The sequence below is a fragment of the Saccopteryx leptura genome, chromosome 3 (assembly GCF_036850995.1).
Source record: "Saccopteryx leptura isolate mSacLep1 chromosome 3, mSacLep1_pri_phased_curated, whole genome shotgun sequence".
Taxonomy (NCBI): domain Eukaryota; kingdom Metazoa; phylum Chordata; class Mammalia; order Chiroptera; family Emballonuridae; genus Saccopteryx; species Saccopteryx leptura.
Window position 1 is genome coordinate 315,992,673 of NC_089505.1, and position 22,372 is coordinate 316,015,044.

General features: G+C 38.1%; 1 protein-coding gene across 1 annotated transcript in view; it reads left to right on the plus strand.

Annotated features, from left to right (window-relative positions):
* The window catches only part of NSMAF (neutral sphingomyelinase activation associated factor), a 66,087-nt gene that overhangs the window by 9,456 nt on the left and 34,259 nt on the right, over positions 1–22,372 (plus strand). Inside the window, exons 2-6 of the mRNA XM_066379002.1 lie at positions 9,855–9,944; positions 15,873–15,951; positions 16,042–16,109; positions 16,189–16,225; positions 20,255–20,305. Coding sequence (XP_066235099.1) covers positions 9,855–9,944; positions 15,873–15,951; positions 16,042–16,109; positions 16,189–16,225; positions 20,255–20,305 — 325 coding nt within the window. The remainder of the gene's footprint in view (positions 1–9,854; positions 9,945–15,872; positions 15,952–16,041; positions 16,110–16,188; positions 16,226–20,254; positions 20,306–22,372) is intronic.

Consider the following 22,372-nt stretch of genomic DNA (forward strand, 5'->3'; position numbering starts at 1 on the left):
TCTTCTAAGATTTTTCTTTACTTTTTCATCACCTCAGCCAGGCATTTGAATACTTTTAAGTATTTTATTCAGCAATATTGGAGAAACTGTACAGAGATTGCTTTCTGGACATCTAATCTGCCAACTGGAAAGAAATCCCTGATAATTCTTTAAGCACAGGTTCATTTTATAAGTCTAAACACAGTGGTTTGAGAAGGGACTTTTGAGGTAATCTAGTCTATATCTCCCTCCCCTTTTTTTTATAGATGAGGTCTAAGTAAGTAAAATGGTTTGATTAAAAGTCCAGCCTGACCAGGTGGTGGCGCAGTGGATAGGGCATTGGACTGGGATGTGGAGGACCCAGGTTCAAAATCCTGAGGTCGCCAGCTTTAGCATGGACTTATCTGGTTTGAGCAAGGCTCACTAGCTTGAGCCCGATGTTGCTGGCTTAAGCAAGGGGTCACTTGGTCTGCTATAGCCCCACCCCACCCCGGTCAAGGCACATATGAGAAAGCAATCAGTGAACGACTAAGTAACATCAATGAAGAATTGACGTTTCTCATCTCTCTCTCTTCCTGTCTGTCCCTATCTGTCCCTCTCTCTGTCTCTCTCTGTTTCTGTCACACACACACAAAAAAGTCCCAACAGCCAAGTTATGACTGAACTAAGGCTAAAATTAATGTTTTCTGATCCAAATCCAGCCCTTTTCCATCATAACAGGGTGATGCTTCTGTTTTAAATACTAAGCTAGTACTTACTTTTGTGGTATCTCAGAAATTTAGAATGATTCAGGAATGATCGGAAGCCTGGATTATATAGTACTAGAACCTGTTACTCCAGGTGTGATTGGCAGGCCAGCAGCATCAGCATGTCCTGGGAGCTTGTTAGAAATGCACAGTCTCAGGCTCCTCTCCAGAGCTACTACATCCAAATCTGCAAAATCTCCAGATGGTTTGAGAAGCAATGTTCTGGGTAAGAGTAATTAAGCATTTATCTTTGTTGTTGTTTGCTGTTTTCTTTCCTTCATAATATACTTCCATCTTCATTTTAATGGTATCGAGAAGGCTCATGAAAACATTCTTCCCAGGGCTATATCCTTGATGAGGATATTGAAAGTCTTTGAGAGCATGGGGGATAGTTGTACCATTTAATCCAGGGGTCGGGAACCTTTTTGGCTGAGAGAACCATGAATGCCACATATTTTAAAATGTAATTCCATGAGAGCCATACAACGATCCATGTATGTTATGCATTATCCAATAAAAATTTGGTGTTGTCCCGGAGGACAGCTGTGATTGGTTCCAGCCACCAGCAACCATGAACATGAGTGGTAGGAAATGAATGGATTGTAATACATGAGAATGTTTTATATTTTTAATGTTATTTATTTTATTAAAGATTTGTCTGTGAGCCATATGCAGCCATCAAAAGAGCCACATCTGACTCGCGAGCCATAGGTTCCTGACCCTTGATTTAGTCTATAGAGAGTTGAGACTTGAAAATGGAAACATGGCTTTATGGATGGATGGTGTCAGTAAAAGTGATTTTGATGTCTGAAATGTCTTGGCCAGAAGTAACTGCATCTCACATCGGCAGAGGAGAATGTAATTTCCTACCACTGCTCTTTCCAGTGGTAGAGAGAGCTTTAAACTTACTACCAAGCAAAGGGTCAAAGGGCTAGATGAAATAGTGAAATTCAATGCACTAGAGAACAGCAGGCATGTGATGAAATGCTAGTCCTGAGGAGGAAGGGCCAGTAATTTACTTGAGAAAACAATTGGTTCACAGCTAGAAATAATAGTCACTCAGATTGGCACTGTGCAAATATGTAAAACATGGATAATAAAACAAGTGGAATTTTATTACAAACGAGGGTTAATGAATGTTTTAGGTATCACTGAACCTTGTGAGGATGGGACGAAAGATTGGAATCTAGTGCTGAAAAGCCACAGACCTATTCAAAAGGGAAGATCTGTTAGGTGGTGAGGCAGTAGGCTCTGAATGTCATGGAAACATGACTGCTGAGGATCCATCAACCAGAGTGGGGAAACCAGAGAACTTACTGGAAAGAGGAACAGAAGTAATGTAATTACATTCATTTGTTACCACCCCTAGTGGGTAGAAAAAATGGTGGATATGTACCTGATGTAGATTGAAAGTAGGAAGTGGTAATACAAAACATGACAGGAGACCTTACTTAGTCAATGCTTAGTGAGATATAATTATAGTTCCTTGACTTCCCTTGTTGAAGTTTTAATTTATCTTAAGGCAGTGAATTTGAGAACTGTATGAAATTCTGAATATTAAAGAGAAATTAACCAAGTAACATTGGTAAAACCTTGTAAAAAAAAAAGGTAGTCATTTCCAGTTACTTGTTGTTGAAGCCCAAGGATAGTAAGCCCAAGAATCTGTCATACATAGAATCTAGATTTTTCAGAAGGCAGTTATTGAAGGTTACAAGGAAATCAGAAAGATAGGTTTTATTACTGGACAGTTTTAGAAAGGATATTGACCCAGGAAGTTTGTGAAACTATCAAAAATATAATTCAGAACATCCAGTTCACATGGCATTTGGTGAAAAGTTAGAAAATAAACTGAGACAAGGAAAAAAACATAGAATGGTTGTGCGGGTACTATTCCTCTGAATATATATATATATACACACTATATATAAGTAAAGCAAGAAGAACAACAGACAAGGACAGGTTAAGAGATGTCACAGACTTGCACAGTTAGCATCAAAAAACTTACTGAGGAAAATAAACTTAAAACCCCAAATGAGTGGTGGTTTTAGTAAATGCTGTAGATTAAAATAATTTTTAAAGTCTGAAGTTGTGTTTAAAAGTTGGCTGCTGCCTAGGGCCCAGCCTACTAGTGTAAACTTGATTGATGACAGAGAAATTGGCTTTTGTTTTGTATCTGTTAATGATGCTGACCATCAGACTGAAAGTGACAGATGAACTTTCATAAAATAGGAGAAGATTCAGAGGGCAGCCCTGATCTTGTGCCTCCTGGCATAAACTCCTGGGAGAGTGAGTTTAGAATTGCCAAATTGTTTCAGTGTTCTTGGAACTTTGAAAAGTGCAGAAAGAACATTTGTGCATAAGTAGGTTTAATGCTAGTTCTAGATCAGACATATTATTTATATATCTCTAGAAGTCATCAATTCACTATGAAGTCTTGTCATGCTAATTTGATCTCTTTCACAGAGTTCTGACTGGTAGGTCCAGAAAATGCAGTAGATTTAGTTCATCTGAATTTTGGCAGAGAATGAAATTTGGTTTTGTAATGCCTTAATAGCAGATTTGAGAAAGAAGAAATTAGGTGGAGTAATACTTGTTTGAATGACTCTGGTCAGAGGTTGCTGTCACATGTGACTGGAGGAATGTTTCTAATGGTGGATCATAGGACTGTGTCTTTACCCTAAGCATTTTTCTTAAGTTCCTCCTTGTTTCAGAGCCCACCTTAAGAAACTTACAAAAACTGCCCAATTTAGTTAAACTGACTCTTTAGGTGGGGGCACGACAGTCTAGCTTGATGGTTTCCAACCTTTTTCATTTGGGAACTGGTGAAAAGAGGAGAATTACTTTGGAGACCTCAAAGGCAGAAATCAACTGAGTGTAAGTGAATTCGGCTAAGATCATTGGGTCTATAGTCATCATATAACATCAGGGTTGTTAACTCTTTTGCTAACCAGCACAAAATTTCTGGTGGACCAGTCTGCGACTGGTGGTTGAAAAATACTGGTCTAGCTTAATCCTAGGTTAATGTTGGGTATTCCGAGTAGAAATGGCAAGTGTACTTTCTCCCAGTGAGCCCATGTCACCATCTCCTCAACACAGTGGAACCTGTTTTACATCTCTGATCTAGAGGAGTGATTTGACTAGCAAAATCTGGTTCTATAATGAATACTCTTCATTAACAGAGTATTGAATAATGGTGAGTGGCCGTGAATGCAAGGTTACTCTGAGGGCTACCTAAACTAAACTAATTTTATGTTTTTGGTTAAGTGTTGAACACTACGCTTTAAAATTTAGGTGACATGAGAATGGGACAGCATCTGTTAGGAAAGTTAAGCTGCTGAATGAGTAAATTTATCTAAAGAAATGCCACTATACCTCTGTAAAGATGGAATAAACTAAGGAATACCTAGGGGCAGGGCCAAGACTCTCCTAAAGAATTTATAGTCTGATATAATACTAATGAAAGATCATAAAATAATAAAAGGGATTAAAATTTTAAATCATGGAATTTTTAATGCATAGAATGTAGTTTGAAATTCATTGTTCAAAATAGCATGAAGGGTGCTGGGGGGGAGGTAGAAGAAGATAAGGGGGGGGGATAAATAGTAATGGAAGGAGACTTGACTTGGGGTGGTGAACACACGATACAATTTACAGATGAGGTGTTATAGAATTGTATAGTGGAGCCCTGGCCGGTTGGCTCAGCAGTAGAGCATCTGTCCAGCGTGTGGAAGTCCCAGGTTTGATTCCCGGCCAGAGCACACAGGAGGAGTGCCCATCTGCTTCTCCACCCCTCCCCCTCTCCTTCCTCTCTCTCTCTTTCCCTCCTGCAGCCAAGGCTCCATTGGAGCAAAAGTTGGCCCAAGCACTGAGGACAGCACCGTGACCTCTGCCTCAGGCACTAAAATGGCTCCAGCCAAAAAGGAGTAACACCCCAGATGGGCAGAGCATCGCCCCCTGGTGGTCATGCTGGGTGGATCCTGGTCAGGTGCATGCAGGAGTCTGTCTGTCTGCCTCCCACTTCTAACTTCCGGAGAAAAAAAAGAGTTGTATATTGGAAACCTATATAATTTTATTAGCCAATATCACCCCAATTAATTCAATAAAAAAACAAAATAACATGAATCTTTATCATAATTTTTATATGGAATAATTTTAAAACAGATATAACTGAACACTTCAATAAAAAGAAAAAATAGCATGACCCGGTGGTGGTGCAGTGAATAGAGTATGGACATGGGATGCTGAGGACCCAGGTTCAAAAGCCCAAGGCCGCAGGCTTGAGTGAGAGCTCACCAGCTTGAGTGTAGGGTCACCAGCTTGAGCATGGGATCATTGACATGATCCCATGGTCTCTGGCTTGAGTCCAAGGTTGCTGGCTTGAGCAAGGGGTCACTGACTCAGCTGGAGCCCCCTGGTCAAGGCACCAAGGCACAGATGAGGAGCAATCAATTAACAACTAAACTGACACAACTACTAATTGATGTTTCTCATCACCTCTTTACTGTCTGTCTCTCTTGTTAAAAATATAAAAAAAATATGCCTGACCTGGGGTGGCTCACTGGGTAAAGTGTCGGCCTGGAATGCTGAGGTCACCTGTTCAAAACCTGGGCCTGCCTGGTCAAGGCATGTATGGAAGTTGATGCTTCCTGCTCCTCCTCCCTTTCTCTCTCTCTCTCTCACTCTGTCTCCTCTCTAAAAAATGAATGAATAAATAAATAAATAAATAAAATTAAAAAAAATATATATATATATATAAAAAATAAATAAAAAAAAAATAAAGAAAAAATAGTCAGAAAAGTTCCTTCATTCTTTAATTTTGAATAATATGATTTGGTTTTATATCTTCATTGTGTCTTTTACATTTCTTAAAAAATATGTATATTGGTAAATAAAAGAGGATTCATTTACCAAAATAATGAGCTGAATTCTACAATAGTTCATATAATTATATCTTTATTGTGGTAAAAATCATATACAAAGATTTACCATTTTAACCATTTTAAGTCTATAGTATAGAAGTGTTAAGTATGGTCACTTTGTGCAACAGATCTCTAGAACTGTTTCATCTTGCAAAACTGAAACTCTGTACCCACTGAACAACAGCTCCGCTTTTCCCCCTACCTCCAGCTCCTGGCAAGCATTTATCTTCTTTAAGAGTTCAACCACTGTAAATGCTTCAATATGGAATCATGTGGTATTTGGCTTTTTGTGACTGGCTAATTTTACTTAGCATGATGCCATCAAGATTCATGTATGTCATAGCATAGGCCAAGATTCCTTCCTTCTAACGGTTGAATAATAGTTTACTTTATGTAGATACAACATTTTCTTTATCCATTTATCTGTCAATAGACATTTAGACATTTAAGCTGCTTCCACAACTTGGCTACTGTAATGTTGCAATGAACATGGATATGCAAATACCAGTTTCAGATCCCGTTTTCATTTCTTTTGGGTGTATTCCTAGAATTGGGACTGATGGATCATATAGTAGCTCTACTTTTTTTTTTTGAGGAACCTCTATACTGTTTTCCATTGTAGGTACACCATTTTACAATCCCAGTAAGTGCTGCACAATGGTTCCAATTTCTCTGCATTCTTGTCTACAGTTGTTAATTTCGGTTTTGTTTTTTATTTTTAATAGCATGTGAGGTGATATATCATTATAGTATTGATTTGCATTTTCCTGATGATAGTGATGTTGAGCATCTTTTCGTATACTTTTTGGTCATTTGTGTATCTTTTTTAAAGAAATGTCTACTTACCGTGTAGTTTACTCCATAAGACGCACCTGACCATAAGACGCACCTAGGGTTTTAAGGAGAAAAATAAGAAAAAAAAAAATTCTGAACCAAATGGTGTGTTAAAATATTTAATAAAATATACCACAATAATATTTCAAGAGTGTAAACTCAACAGCAGTATTAACAACCATTAACACTGTTATTAACAAATGAGAAGAGACTTTAATGTTCAAATACTCTTCTAGTTGTCTGGGAACCCGCAGCAGCTAAAAAAATGAGCATTCGCTTCATAAGATGCACAGGTATTTTCCCTCCACTTTTGGGGAAAAGTGCATCTTAAGGAGCAAAAAATACAGGTAAGTCCTTCGCCTATTTTTTAATTGGGTTAATTTTTGTGTTGTGTTGTAAAGTTCTGTATATAATCTAGGTATTAACTTTTTATCAGATATATGGTTTGCAAATATTTTCTCCATTTCTATAGGTTGCCTTCTGTGGATTGTTTGTTTGTTTTGCTAAACAGAAGTTTTTAAGTTTGCTATAGTCCCATGTTTATTTTACTTGTGTTACCTGTGCTATTGGTATAGTATTCAAGAAATCATTGTCAAATCTAATGTCATGAAGCTTTCCCCCTATGTCTTCTTCTAGGCGTTTATGGTTTCAGGTCTTACATTTAAGTTAATTCTTGTATATGGTAAAAAGTAACGGTCTGGCTTCATTCTTTTGAATGTGGATATTCAGTTTTCCTAACACCACTTGTTGAACAGTCTATCCTTTCCCCATTATGTGCCCTTGGAACACTTGTTGAAGATCATTTGACCTTATGTATGAGGGTTTGTTTCTGAGCTCTTTATTCTGTTACATTTGTGTGTTTGTCTGTCTTTATGCCACTACCATACTTGTTTTGAAACTGTAGCTTTGCAATATGTTTTAAAATCAGGAACTGTGATGCTTCCAGCTTTGTTTTTCTTTCTCAATTGTTTTGGCTATTTGATTACATATGATTTTTAGGGTTTTTTTTTTTTTACTTCTGCAATAAATGCTATTGAGATTTTGATAAGGGATTGCATTAAATCTATAGATTGCTTTGGTTAATATGTACATTTTAATAATATTAAGTGTAGGATTATATTTTAATAATTATATAGAAGAGCTGGTTGTCTGTGAAGGGTATTTGCACTCAAAGCAATAAAATTATGCCATTGTCTTATTAAAGAATACTTATTTTATTTTATCCTCTCTAAGAGGGAGAGTGAGGACATAAAGAGAGAGAAGGAAGGATTGCATAGTTCCAGCCCAAGCGAAGGGTTTCAAGTTATTAAGTTACAAACTAAAATTAAGGGGCAAGGCATCTCTGAATTATACCTTCCTGGAAAGTATCTGATGTATACAGGGACTGTTCCTAGCAATCCTAACTCTTGTGATTATATTGAAATTCAGAATAAGTATTAATAGTGAGCATTTTACATTGAGCTTTGGCAGGTTAGCCTATGATTAATTTTTGTTCATGGATTTTAAAATGTAGAACAAGCCAATACAAATTGCTTATTAGGATGGTAATCTGGTTTCTGCTCTCATTATATGATATTTATGAGTTCTTCCTTCCTTTCTTTCTTTCTTTCTTTCTTTTTCTTTCTTTCTTTCTTTCTTTCTTTCTTTCTTCCTTTCTTTCTTTCTTTTTTTTTTTTTTCCTTTTCTTTGGCTCAGATTTTTTTAATGAGTAATACTTTATTTCATAGATATAATTTCTTCTTTGTAAGGATATTAATTATAGTCTTTTAACCTTTTTTCCTCTGCATTGTCTCTAGTCCTTCGAGTTGTGTTGTTCTGCTTGTTTTGGTCTAGTTCTTTCATGTTAGAGGCTGGTGATCTTAAGTTGTCCATTTATATTAAGTGTGAAGTGTACAGTTCTCTGTCACAGTCGGCAGGCCATTTCTGTTGGGCTTCTCTATGGGATGATGTTGTAGAGACCTGGCCCTTTGAAAAATCCATAGTTTTTTTTCTCTATTTTTTCCAAAACTAATCTGACAGACCTCTGTTGGGAGTGGTACGGGTCTTTCTGCTTTCTGCTGAGTCACACTCTTTTTCCTCCATAGTGCTACCCTACCATGTGTGTGATGTCTAGTTTGGAGCCTCTTTTTCAGTCTTTATATAGAAAAACGATGTGCCAGAGTGAGATCGAGATGACCATCAGGAGAGAAATCCAGGCTATTAACTTCGTTCAGCATTCACTCATCCACCCCATGCTTCATCCCTGCCCAGCATTCACTCATCCACTCCATGCTTCATCCCTGCCTTCTTGGACCTGACACCTGCAACTTTGGACTTGTGACTGGAAGTCCTGTGACTTGTGCAGGTTTTCTCTTCAGTGGTACCTTCCCTGGAGGCATCTGCCACTCTGGTTTTAGGTCACTCCCCAGTCCTCCCATCAGTCAGCTTTCCATCTCTTACACATTTGTTAATACCTCTCATCTGCTTTTACGGTTTAAAAATATTTTTGTTCCCTCTTTAGTGGTGTTTCCCGAGGGAGCAGAAATATATATATGTTTAATCTACCACATTTAATCTAAGCACCTTCCTTCATCACACACCAGAACTTCAAGATCTATGTCAAGTGCCACACTTTTCATGAAAGCTTTTCCGTGTAACTCTAGATGCTGTTGATATTTCCTGCTTCCTATCATAAAATAAATAAAACACTCATTTGCAGTTCTTTGTCATGTATCTGTTTCTGTGGCCATACAACTAAATTTACACTTTTTATAATTACTTTATTTTGTTTCTAAAAGTTTAAAGCACTTGAAACTTTGAAAAGAACTAAAGTTGAATCCCATTCAGTTCAGTTTATTTATTTATCTTTTAAACATACATTTTTCTTAAACTTTGAAGAAAATTTATGCATTTTAAAAATACATTGTATACAAACATTAGCTTGGTTATTACAGGGAGTATTGTGGGAGTAGCAAGATAAACTCCTCTGTGAGACTTGATGGGGAGGGGTTATGTGTGGTGGGAAGGAAAGGGGGAGTCTGGTGTCTCAGGGGAAACAGGGTCAAACTACCACAGGCGGGAAAGCTCCCAGCTTGTTCAGGCAAGAATAAATTTTATTTCATAAAATTTCGATGTTTTGAAAAGAAATAATAAATCTGCCTGGTAAGCAACTTCATGCATGTATGTATGTATGTATGTATGTATGTTAGTATGTATTTTTGGCACAGCCACCTGGCACAGTCTCCTCCCCACTGCATAGAGAGGGGTGCCTGGCATAGAATATACACTTAATAAGCATTTGTTAATTTAATGAACAGGAAAGAATTTTGGGAATCGATGCTTTATATATTCTTTCTTTTTAAAAAAATAAACGAGGTATTTCTCTCTCAAAATTTAGATTTTCCTTGCTCCTGCTTAACTTAGAGGAATACTACTTTGAACAGCATACAGCGCATCATATTCAGCATAAGGGCAGTCAGAATGAAAGGTAAGGACGACTTTTGGATCTCTGTGAACTAGCAAATATTTCTGTTGTCTGATACTTTAAAAATTTAGTGTACATCATAATAGGTTCTTTTTTTCCTTTTTTTTGTATTGAGAAAGTAATGAGAAGATGGGGATTTATAAGTTGCTGTCATACTTCAAATATTTTCCAAAACTAAGAATTGATGTGTACTAACTCCTTCAAACTTGTGTCTCGGATTGATCAGCTGGTTAGGACTCTGATTCATTTCATCACTTTTTTCTCGCATTCCTTTTATACTGACACTCTCAGTTATTTGGGTTATGGTGGTATAAAAACCATTACTTTCAATTTGAACTAGAAGCAAAATTTTCTCTATATTTTAATAACTGCTACTTATTACTATGAAATCATGTTCTGTTTCTTTTGTCATATTTTTTGAAAGCTATGTACAAAAGTATACAATGAAGTTTTTTATTTAAAATGCCAGTTTGGGCCTGAACAGGCAGTGGCGCAGTGGATAGAGCACTGGACTGGGATGTGGAGGATCCAGTTTGGAAACTCTGAGGTTGCCAGCTTGAGAGCAGGCTCACCAGCTTGAGCGTGGGTCGGTGGCTTGAGCATGGGATCATAGACATCACCCCATGGTCACTGGCTTGAGCCCAAAGGTTGCTGGCTTGAAGCCCAAGGTCACTGGCTTGAGCCCAAGGTTTCCGGCTTGAGTGTGGGATCTTAGACATCACCCCATAATCACTGGCTTGAGCCCAAAGGTTGCTGGCTTGAAGCCCAAAGCTCACTGGCTTGAAGCCCAAGGTTACTGGCTTGAGCCCAAGGTCGCTGGCTTGAGCAAGGAGTCACTTGCTCTGCTGTAGCCCCTCAGTCAAGGTACATATGGGGAAGCAATCAATGAACAACTAAGGAGCTGCAGTGAAGGATTGGTGTTTCTCATCATCTCTCCCTTCCTTTCTGTCCCTATCTGTTCCTCCCTCTGTCTCTCTGTCACCAAAAAAAAAAAAAAAAAAAAAAAAAAAAAAAAAAAAAAAGGATGCCAACTTGGAATTAACTAACATGAAAGTTGTTCCAGCAAAAATGTTTCTGCTGCCTGACCTGTGGTGGCGTAGTGGATAAAGCATCGACCTGGAAATGCTGAGGTCGCCAGTTTGAAACCCTGGGCTTGCCTGGTCAAGGCACATATGGGAGTTGATGCTTCCAGCTCCTCCCCCCTGTCTCTCTCTCCGTCTCTCTCTCTCTCTCTCTCTCTCTCTCTCTCCCCCTCTCTTCTCTCTAAAATGAATAAATAAAATAAAAATTTAAAAAAAATGTTTCTGCTAATGATTTCCCTTTGGAATGTTACTTAACAACTATATGCCACAACTTCAACATGCTTTGATGTTAAACACATGAATTTTTAGTATTTTTCAGAATTTATTCTGAAAGGATCAAAGCCATGTAGTATTTGTTTAAATACAAGCCAAAGTGAAAATGACTTAGCTTTTTGTTTGGGACCTTAGGATGTATCTTTCCTTAGCATTCAATCAAATTAAACAATTATTCCTTGAAAGCAGCACCTTGCTTCTTGCCCCGGAATTTAGCTCATATTCTTTTCTCTAACTTCATGCCTTCTTTTTTCTCCTAACACTCCTGTGTTTTATATCATATTAATGGCTTGCTTAAAATTAAATATATTTGTTTATTATTAAAATATAAATATAAGCTAGCAAACTGAAACCTAGTTTTATAATTTCAAAGTTGTCACTAGGGTAAAAGGGTACAACCCCATAGAAGTGACTTTGGTAATAACTAGCACAACTGCATGTGCATTAACCCATTTGACCTAGAAGCAATGCTGCTTCTAGGAAACAATATACACTGGAAAAAATATAAATGGACATATGTACAAATTAAATATACACTGGAAAAAATATAAATGGACATATGTCCAAATTTATACATTATAGCGCTACTTGACTGGGAGCAGTCCAATAGGGAACTGATTGAATAAACCATGAAATGCTCATACAGTAGAGTACCAGCGAAGGAATGAGGAAGTTCTATATTGCATTGGAGTGATGAGCGTATATTAAGTGCAAAGCATAAGAGGCAGAATACTGGGTATTGTATGCTATCTTTCATATGAGAAAGAGGGGAATAACTTTTTGGTTATATTTTTAAAATTTAAAAACTTTTTAAATTCTGTGTTTTTTTAAAAGCATACACTAAAAGCTAATGGAAATGGTTATCTGTACCTAGGAGGGGGGATCGAGGCATTAATACGGAGATGACAACTAGACTTCTCTGGATGTACCTTATTTTATAACTTTGGTTTTTGAGGCATAGAGATAGTCTTTATACATTTGATACAAAATTAAATTTCAAGAGAAATAGTAAATTCTAAAAATTAAAAAGAAAATGAAACAAATGAACTTAACTGTATATAAAGTTGGCGGGTTGACCTCAGGGAACAATTGTTTTAATAAACTTCACAGCATAATAATTTGACGTGTCTCTGGTAAGATATATCCAAAGTTGGAAATGAATTGCAAAAAAGTTGTGGACTATTTTAGTAGAAATATTATTGTTAATAATTTTGATGTTATTTTGAAACTGTTTTATGCACACCTTCACATAGATTTATATAGTTAAATAAAGCAAGTGAGTAATATGTTAATGCCAATATCTAGATTTTCAGAACAAAAGAGATGCAAATCTAATATTGAAGGAGTTAAGTAGAAACCTTGTAATTTTACATTTGAATTGGAAATACGTTTATTCATTTACTTTTCTTTTAAAAGGAGATATTTTCTAGCTCTTTCCTCTAAAAAGGCCTAGAAACAACTCGGTAGCAATGAGCTCAGAGATTATGCTCTCTGAGTACTGCTTCCTACTAAGAGGAATGATGGCTCTTTAGAAAAGTGGCTGAGTCTGTCTGGGGCAGAAAAGGTATGAGATGAGTCTGGAGCATCTTGTCATCCTGGCAAGTAAGGAAGGTATCAGGAACTACTGAACTTTGAATCGAAAGTACACAAAGGTCAACTTGAAGAGTAGAGCAAAAAACTGGGACAAATTGAGCATAAAATATAATAATGACTGCAATGGATTAAAATATATTAGAACTGTTAAAATCTATCAGTTCATAATGATATATATATATATATATATATATATATATATATATATATTGCTTTTGAAGAATATTAGGAGGCCAACTCATTTTTCTGAAACTATCCAGTAAAGAATTAAGCAATTTTTCTGTTTCCCATCTACAAATTATTCTTCAGGGTAACCAAATCATAGATAAGTAAAGTTACTATTTGTAAAGAATTTCTAGATAATAAACACAGCAGAATGATCAAAATTTCAATCCCTAATGAATAATGGATATACATTCTTTATGTAGATGCAAATTACAGAACTTGGGTAAAATCTGGCCAGCCACTTATTTCATAAAGTTTTATTGGGACACCCACACTCATTTGTTCATGTATTGTGTATGGTTGCTTTCCTGCTACAACAGCAGCATTGAATAGTTGTGACAGAGAACATATGGCCTGCAAAGTCAAAAATATTTACTATCTGCCCTGGCCGGTTGGCTCAGCGGTAGAGCGTTGGCCTGGCGTGCGGGGGACCCGGGTTCGATTCCCGGCCAGGGCACATAGGAGAAGCACCCATTTGCTTCTCCACCGCCCCCCCCTCCTTCCTCTCTGCCTCTCTCTTCCCCTCCCGCAGCCAAGGCTCCATTGGAGCAAAGATGGCCTGGGTGCTGGGGATGGCTCCTTGGCCTCTGCCCCAGGCGCTAGAGTGGCTCTGGTTGTGGCAGAGCGACGCCCCCTGGTGGGCAGAGCTTCGCCCCTGGTGGGCGTGCTGGGTGGATCCCGGTTGGGTGCATGCGGGAGTCTGTCTGACTGTCTCTCCCCGTTTCCAGCTTCAGAAAAATACAAAATATATATATATATTTACTATCTGGCTCTTCACAGAAAACGTTTGCTAACCCCTGATGTAGACAGAATTTTCAATGACAGCTAAACCAACAGGTGAAAAGCTGCTGAGAAATTTTATAATGGACATATTACGGTTGACACCACCCATAGCCACTGGTGCCTCCAGATAGGAAGGAAGCACATGAGCACTGCCTCTGAAGCACTCTTGCCAGAAGTGCAAACCCGAATCTGGTCAGGTCTTTGAATTTTGCCATTTATTTAAAGGAAATAGCATAGAGGAAAACCAGAGATGTAGTCAGCAAAATTCGTAATGTGGGAAAATGAATTCTGTTTTAGATTAAGAGATATAAGAGACATTATCAACTAAATATAATATGGACTTCAGGGTTTGACTTGAACAAACCGACTATTAAAACACATTTAGGGAATAAAAAAATTGAACACTGATTATATACTTGATGATATTAAGGAATTATTATTTTTTTAGGTGTGATCATGATAGGCCATTTATTTAATGAGTCTATCTTTCATATTTATTTATGGATGAAGTGTATGATGTGTGGAATCTTCCCTGTAATCCAGTGGTTATACACAAAACAATGGCCACATGTTAACAGTTGCAGAAGCTAGGTGATTGATACTTACGAATTTTCTATTGTCTATTAGTGTATGCTAAGAAATTTTTATAAAAGTACTTTTCTTAAGTTATTATTAGGTAATTTAGGGTATTAGAAAAGTAAATGCAGTTAATAGCATGGAAAAATGGTATGAAATCAACAATGTAAAAAGTCCTTTGAGGAAGAAGAATTGCAAACTAAACCATAAACTTTCAGCATGATGAGTCTTCTCATCCATTAAATGTATACATACTGAGCACTGAAAGTGGAAAACTAAAGCAATATTTCCCATCCACAAAAGAATAGGGAGTGTTACTCTGGTGATGGTAGGAGGAAGGACAGGTGTAGGGGGGCAGTACTCAGATTTTAAGAGTATATTTTTAGTGTGTTTTTTCTTTTTAGATACTGTAAGTTTCCAACCAATAGATTATTTAAACTATATAGAGATGCAGATATAAATCCAAGAAGTGGAATTAAAAATACTAAATCTAACATTTGAATTGATAGTCTTTGAAATTGCTTATCATTATGGGACAGATTTTTCTCCTGAATTCTTATATACCCCAAACCACTGTTAAGAGCATTTTATGTGCTGAGTTCAAACTCTGTTTATTTTTCCATTGTGATAAGTTAAGAAAACAACCTCTTACATAGTCAATTGTAGATATTTTATATTGCCTTCTGAATACGGTATTTTCCCATGTATAAGATGCACCTTTTTCAAAAAATTTGGAGTCTAAAAATTGGGCACATCTTATACAGTGGTTGTAGAAGTGTGGCATTTCAAATACCATGGAACTGAGGATGAGGCAATATATGAAGACAGTGAATTGTCATCAGACACAGATGAGGACAAGCTAATGGATGGGAGTTTTGACAGTGATGAGGAGTTGTATGAATTTTATGATGAATAAAACTTAAGTTCAATAACTTAATGCAATACACTTTTTTTTTTCAAATTTCGGGCCCCAAAATTAAGGTGCGTCTTATACATGGGGAAATACGGTAGTTCTTTCAGTTATAGGGCATTAAAAGTCAAAAAGATGTACTGGACATAGGATAGAATCAATGTTTCTTGAGGATCAGTTTTCTGATCCCTAGTTTCCCTTTCAGTGTAGTTGTGAATACCAAATGAAATAATACTAATGAAATGCATGGGACAGTGCTCACTATATGAAACCATATTATAATATATGCAGATTTTGTTAACCTCCAGGTGATATGCAGAATTATTTTGCTATATTTTACAACCTTTCATTCCCTTCTCTTAATTCTGTTGTTGATCTTTTTTTAGTTGGTGTTTTAGTCATCTACTTTCTAGTTAAAGTGTATTAGGATTCTTCTGTGACTTTTGTTAATGTTCATTAATAATTCTCCTTTTGTACTTTGATCTCTAGGAGAATCAGAGGCTCCTTAAAAATATGTTCAAAATCAGTTATTTTTGAACCGGATGCAATATCCCAGCCCATCATTAAGGTAAATGCTCTGTAAAAATAGAGTCATTTCTATTGTTTGTGTCTCTTTTACTTTTGCTTATTTTTCTATTTCTCTCTCAATTTTATCTAGATTCCTTTGAGGGATTGTATAAACATAGGAAAATATGGAGAAAACGGAGCCAATAGATGCTTTGCAAAGTATGTCATTATAATAACTGTTTAAATTTACTTCTACCAAAATATTATATATGTTTAATAACTTTTCTCTGCCTTTTAGGACAAAATCAGGGGGGATTTCACTCATTTTCAGTCAGGTAAGTCTCACATAGTAAACATTTTGTCCTAACCTGAATAAACTTGTGTGTGTTATGTGTGTGTTTGTATTTACTCATGATTCAATTATTTGTAGGAATCTCAAATTAAGGCCATTAGAATAGACATTTCAATCCTTTAAAACAATTAAATCATTGAGAAATGTACTTTTAAAAGAGATGTGATTCCCAGTGAGATCCCTAACGTTTATTTAGTGTATGACACCTGCAGGCTTGTGGTTTCATCTTTAGGAGCCTTGGCCATGGCGAGAGTTGAGATAAAAGGGCAGTGTCTCCTGTGTCCTCCTCGGCATTTAGAAGGTGGGAGGCCAGCAGCATGCCACTTAAATGGATCTCAGCTTGACTCGTGGTGACAACCACGGCTGCAACTCAGGATGTGTAGGCTTGTGTATGATTATGACACTTCATTCCTTCAAGATTTACTTGGTATACATTTATGTATCCAGTACTGTGCTTAATACTGGCAATGCAGAGATAAACTAAAACATGTCTTCTTGTTTTTTTTCTGTGATATACTTAACTTGTAGATTTTGGAAAAATTGTAAATAAGGAGTAGAGATTATCTACCACTTCCTTTGGCTCTGGATTTCACCCTCTTTATCTCTAAATGAAAAGATTAGAGGAGATCAGTGTTGCCTCAGCTACCAAGTAGGGCCCTAGTTTCTTGACATGTTCAAAAAAAAATCTTTCTGTGATCAAGTAAGAGTAGGAAAAGCTGTGGGAAAGAAAGGCACTTGGATTTCTGTACTTCAGGACTCGACTCAAAGGCTTAACATACAGAAGTGCATTGAGTCTCAAGGAGGTGAATGGTTAGGAGCCAAAAGCGCTCCGAGCAGTTTTCAGATCACTGAACCCTTTGATCATGGAGTGCTTTTTCATGTATACTGAAAATAATGTTATGAAAATATTAGATTAGGTGATTTTTTAGGTCTGCATCCTGATTCCATTATCTTTAAGGAAGAAGACATTTCACAAGCTATCTTTGACTTTACAGTCTTAACTGGCATAAATGAAAACAGTTACAGCCATCCATTACTTTGGGGAAGGAGCACATTAATAATTCTGGCCTGCCCCTATCCTCTCATTATTTCTATAGTATCCTTCCACATCATTGCCATATTCTAGAAAGTCTGTATCTTGAAAGAACCACCTTTTTTATTGGAAGTATGGTTTCCATTAGAAAACCATATATTTTGATAAAATTTTAATAAGTTTGGACTTAGAAATAAAGTCCAAATATATCAAAAGTCCAATATATCAAAACAGACTCAAAAATATATAAAGTCCAATATATCAAACAGACTCAAAATCAGCTTAATACCAGTGGGTGACTAGACACAAGCTACTCTTTCAAGTGTCATTTTAAGCTCCCTGGGTTAAGAACGTAACCAGCAAATACAGCTTTTATGGTTTTTGATTATTTACTAGGTCACAGAAACATGGTAATCTCCCATTATCTCTAGGGGACACATTCCAGGACCCCCAGTAGATGCTTGAAACTCTAGATTTTGCCGAATTCTATATATACATGTTTTTTTCCTGTACATCATATAGTTTTACTTAAAGGAAGCACTTTACAACTTCTCTATGGCATATCCAAATTGTCTGCATCATTACTCTTGTGCTGGGGTTCTTAGTAAGTGAAATAAGGGTGACGTGGGCACAAGCACTGAGATTCCACAACCGTCTTCTGATGACCGAGGCAGCTACCTGAGGACATGCAGACAAAGGGATTATTCATGTTTGGCTGGTTTGAAGCAGGAGGGCATGAGATTTCATAATGATTCTCAGAACTTTACACACTTTAGACTTATGAATTGTTTATTTTCCATTTGATATTTTCAGACCAAAGTTAACTGCTGGTCACTTAACCCATGGAAAGTGAAACCATGGATAAGGGAGGACTACTGTATGTTAGGTTTCTTAAAATTTAGAGAGTTTTGCTTCCAAATTTGCTTTTACTGGTAGAATAGAGGTTTTGTGTATTTGTAAATAATAGTTTTAATTCATGCACTTAATGAGTATTATATGCGAGGTTTTAGAGATCTAGGGAAGAACAACATGCCCTCCTCACCATGCATTTTACTCTTCAGTGGGGGAAACAGACAAGTAGCAAATACCTTCTGTAATGCCAGGTAGTGATAAATGTCACGAAGAAAATGCAAACCAGACAAAAGGATAGAATACAATAAAGGATACACATGCTACTACAGATAGAATGGTCAGGGATGCCTCACTGAGAAGATCCCACTTGAAGGCACAGCACTCAGAAGGCGTGAGGGAGTGAGCCGTGCGTCGTTATGAGAAACGGCATCTCAGGGCAGAGGCCTGAGACCCGGAGTGTGCTGGGCAGGTGGCAGGCACAGTGAGAGTGAGTGTGCCTGGACCGGGGCAGGGGAGAGTGCTGGGGAGGGAGGTGAGGGGTGGCGAGACCTTGTCACAGAGGGCCTTGTGGCCCCTAAGGAGCTAGAATAAAGCACGGAAGAGAAAAGCCACGGGAGAGCGGACAGAGAAGGAGCATGGTCTGGTTTGTGTGTATTTGTAAATCTCTCTGGAGGCTGAGGAAAGGACAAGCTGGAGGGGGAAGTGTACAAGCTCGGAGACCCTGTAGGGGTGTTCAGAAACCGGTGCTTTAGACCCGGATGGTAGCAGTGAAAGGGAAGGGGTGGTCAGAGTCCGGACACATCCTGAAGCAAAACCTAACAGGATGTGCTAATGGACCAGTTGAGAGGTGTAAAGGGAAACAGTCAGTAAAGACTCCAGCTGGGTGGATAGCAGTGCCCTTTATTGTGATAAAGAAGCAGGCTTTGTTCAGAATGTGGCCTCTCAGAACCAACAGGCAGTTAGAAGTACCTAGAAAGATAAATGGGAGGTCGGCAGTTTCCAGATACTTTTTAAACGTTGGTGCTGGATGCGGTTTCCCAGAGACTGAGTGTGGACAGAGAGGCCTAAGGAGGCCCCACAGCTCTCTGTGACAGTAGGGCTTGGAAAGAGCAGGGCCGGAAGGAAGACAGGAGCAGCTGGCGAGTTCAGGAGACCAGGAGCAGGAGGCTGGGGAGCCAAGTGGAGAACTGCTACCGAAGAGCCATCGCCTTGGTCACATGCTCTGAGAAACAGTCAAGGAAGACCTCAGAAGGGACCCTTGGATTTGGTGACATGGAGATCTTGTGCATCTTTTATGGCCTTTTCAGGAGTGGTGTCAGTAACATGGGAGGGGTGAAAACCTGTCCTGAGTCCAAGAGAAGATAAAGTCAGCTCTTGTAAAGAGTTCTGCCACAACAAGGAACAGCAGAATGGCCAAAGGAGGATGTGAGACCATGGAGAGTTTTCTACTACAGTTATTTCAAATGGGACAGAGTGCAGTGTATAATCATGGGAGCAAAGCTTTTGACTTGCTGATGGGGGGTGGGGAGGTCCACATTCCGTGCCCTAGTAGAGTGACTGGTCTCCTGAGTGTCCGGGCAGTCCCTCCATCATAACAGGAGAGAAGGCAGGGAGAGAGGTACAAGTGTAAGGAGATTGTTGGTTCTGGCAGATGGTGTTATTTGTTTGACATATATAGTTACTAACACAGTATAAGGACAGGTGACCTGGTGCATGTAAGAATTCTGTATGTCCAGATCACCTCTAGAAAAGGAAAGTTCCTTCTTGTTGATGAATTAATTCATGCCACAATGACTTATTTTACCCATTTTTTAGAAAACTGGCACTTAGATTAGCTACCTTCACCTGTCTACTTGGTTACTTGGTACAAATGATGGCATTTATATAGTACTGTACATATTTTATCTATCTAGTAATGATTGATGCCTTGTGGCCTTATGTATCTTTTTTTAATTTAATATTTGTTATTTTAATACTGAATCTTAAAGTTATATTCATATTAATATAAGTGCTTTTGGAAATTGAAGATTATGTGACAATGATTTAAATTCAATTAATAATATTTGAATTTATAATAACATTGCTGTGAAAATTTTTATTTTACAAATATTCATTTGTCTTTCTCAGGTATATTTCATTAAAGAACACAACATTGTAGCACCATATAAAATAGAAAGAGTAAGTAAAGTTTTCTATTTATTTCCAGAAATTAATATAGTGCTTTTGAACATTAAGATTTTGTGATTATTAACATCTTTAATCTTTAATAAAATATAATATTAATGGGTATTTAAAAGCTTGTTACCTAGCAGATATAACAAAATTACCCAAGGAAATCAGAGATTTTAGTACAGGAGATTTCAATTAACTGTGTGTGTGTGTGTGTGTGTGTGTGTGTGTGTGAGAGAGAGAGAGAGAGAGAGAGAGAGAAAGAGAGAGAGAGAGAGAGAAAGAGAGAGAGAGAGAGAGAGGAACAGATAGGGACAGACAGACAGGAAGGGAGAGAGATGAGAAGCATCAATTCTTTGTTGTAGCACCTTAGTTGTTCACTGATTGCTTTGTCATATGTGCCTTGACTGGGGCAGGTGGGGGGGTGCTACAGCAGACCGAGTGACGCCTTGCTCAAGCCAGCGACCTTGGACTCAAGCTGGTGAGCCTTGTTCAAATCAGATGATGCCATGCTCAAGTTGGCGACCTCGGGGTTTTGAACCTGGGTCCTCCGCATCCCAGTCTGATGCTCTATCCACTGCGCCACCACCTGGTCAGGCTAACTTTTTGATTTTAAAAAAATTGTTTAATAGGCAAAAAAAAAAAAAAAAGCACTAGAGTAAAAATTGAAATCAGAACATATATCATTTATAAGATTATTTACTGGATATCATTGAGAACTTTTTTTTGAGAAAAATAGGTTACTAAATACTCTTATTTGAGAGCTCAATAATAATTGATAAATTTTCTTAATTGGGTAGAAGCTATGAGTAGACTTGAATACAGTATCTGGTTTTCTAGGACTTGTCAAATAAGCATAGACATTACATTTAACCATGCTGTGTTTTATTTAATTCTTTATGTGTCAGCTTAATGTATAGTAAAGGGGAAATTCTACCAGAAGAGAATCTCTACAAGACCAAGAGACAAGGCCAATGTTCTTTATAATAACACCTCTGTGAGTTAGGAAAAATCCATTCTTCCTGTGAGACACAGTCTCAGAGGCTGAATCGCTGTCCCCCTGCAGGCCAGCCCACAGGTCCTCAGACAGCAGCTTGGGAACTGCATGCTTATGTCAAAGAAACAGTTACATATACCAGTTAGTCAGAAACTATAAATATTGAGATTTAATTACTCTCAGGTGGTGCTGTTGGCATTTTGGGCAGGATAGTTCTGTATTGTGTGGAACTGTCCCTCAAAACATACTACTTGCTCTTCAAGTAGTATGTTTTAGCAGCCTGTTACCACCCACTCAATGCCCTAATACACTGTTCCCCCCATTGTATGCTGCCCCTCCACATACCCCCAGGTTGGGAGTCACTGCCTGGGGTGCTACCCTCCAAAGTCTCTCTTGATCGGCACCTGAAATGCTGCCCTTGGTCCACTGAAAAATTATATGAAAGGAAATGAATGAGGTTGTCTGAAGCAAAGAGAAGGTGTTTTGTTCCGATGTGAATTAGAAAACCAAAGGACTCTCAGATTTGAAGAAGAGGGAGATAGTGAAATCAGTGACAACAATGAGAGACCTCAGGTTAGGGAGCCCCAGACCCTCGTTCCTCTCGTGGACACACTTCAACAACCATACATGGCCCAATTTCCTTTGTGAGGAATTCAAAAATTAATCAAGAGCCCGCCACACACCAGGTTAGCATGAAATCAGCCTCACTAAAGCTAGTAGGAAAGTTTGTAGCCTCCCCCCAGCACAGTGCCATATGATTGGGAGGAAACTCCCAGCTCCCAGCTTCTCTCTGGGCGGGGAAGACAACCCCTGGACCATATGTTCAATGTTCTGACCTTTGGGGGCAGCTGCCTGAAGGAGTGACATGTCTCGCTTGTCTTGGAGTGTTGACAGGACCAGGCTTACTCTAGATGCCTGGGACCACCAAAAGCAAGAAAGAGCAGGGCATCCTGCTGCTGCTCTAGAGGGCCTGTGTACAGCAGACAGGCCGCTGCCACAAGGCAGACTCTCCCCCAGGGGAAAGAGGAGAGGAGAGCACGGGGCACACAGAATTAACCAACACAACATATATGCACCCA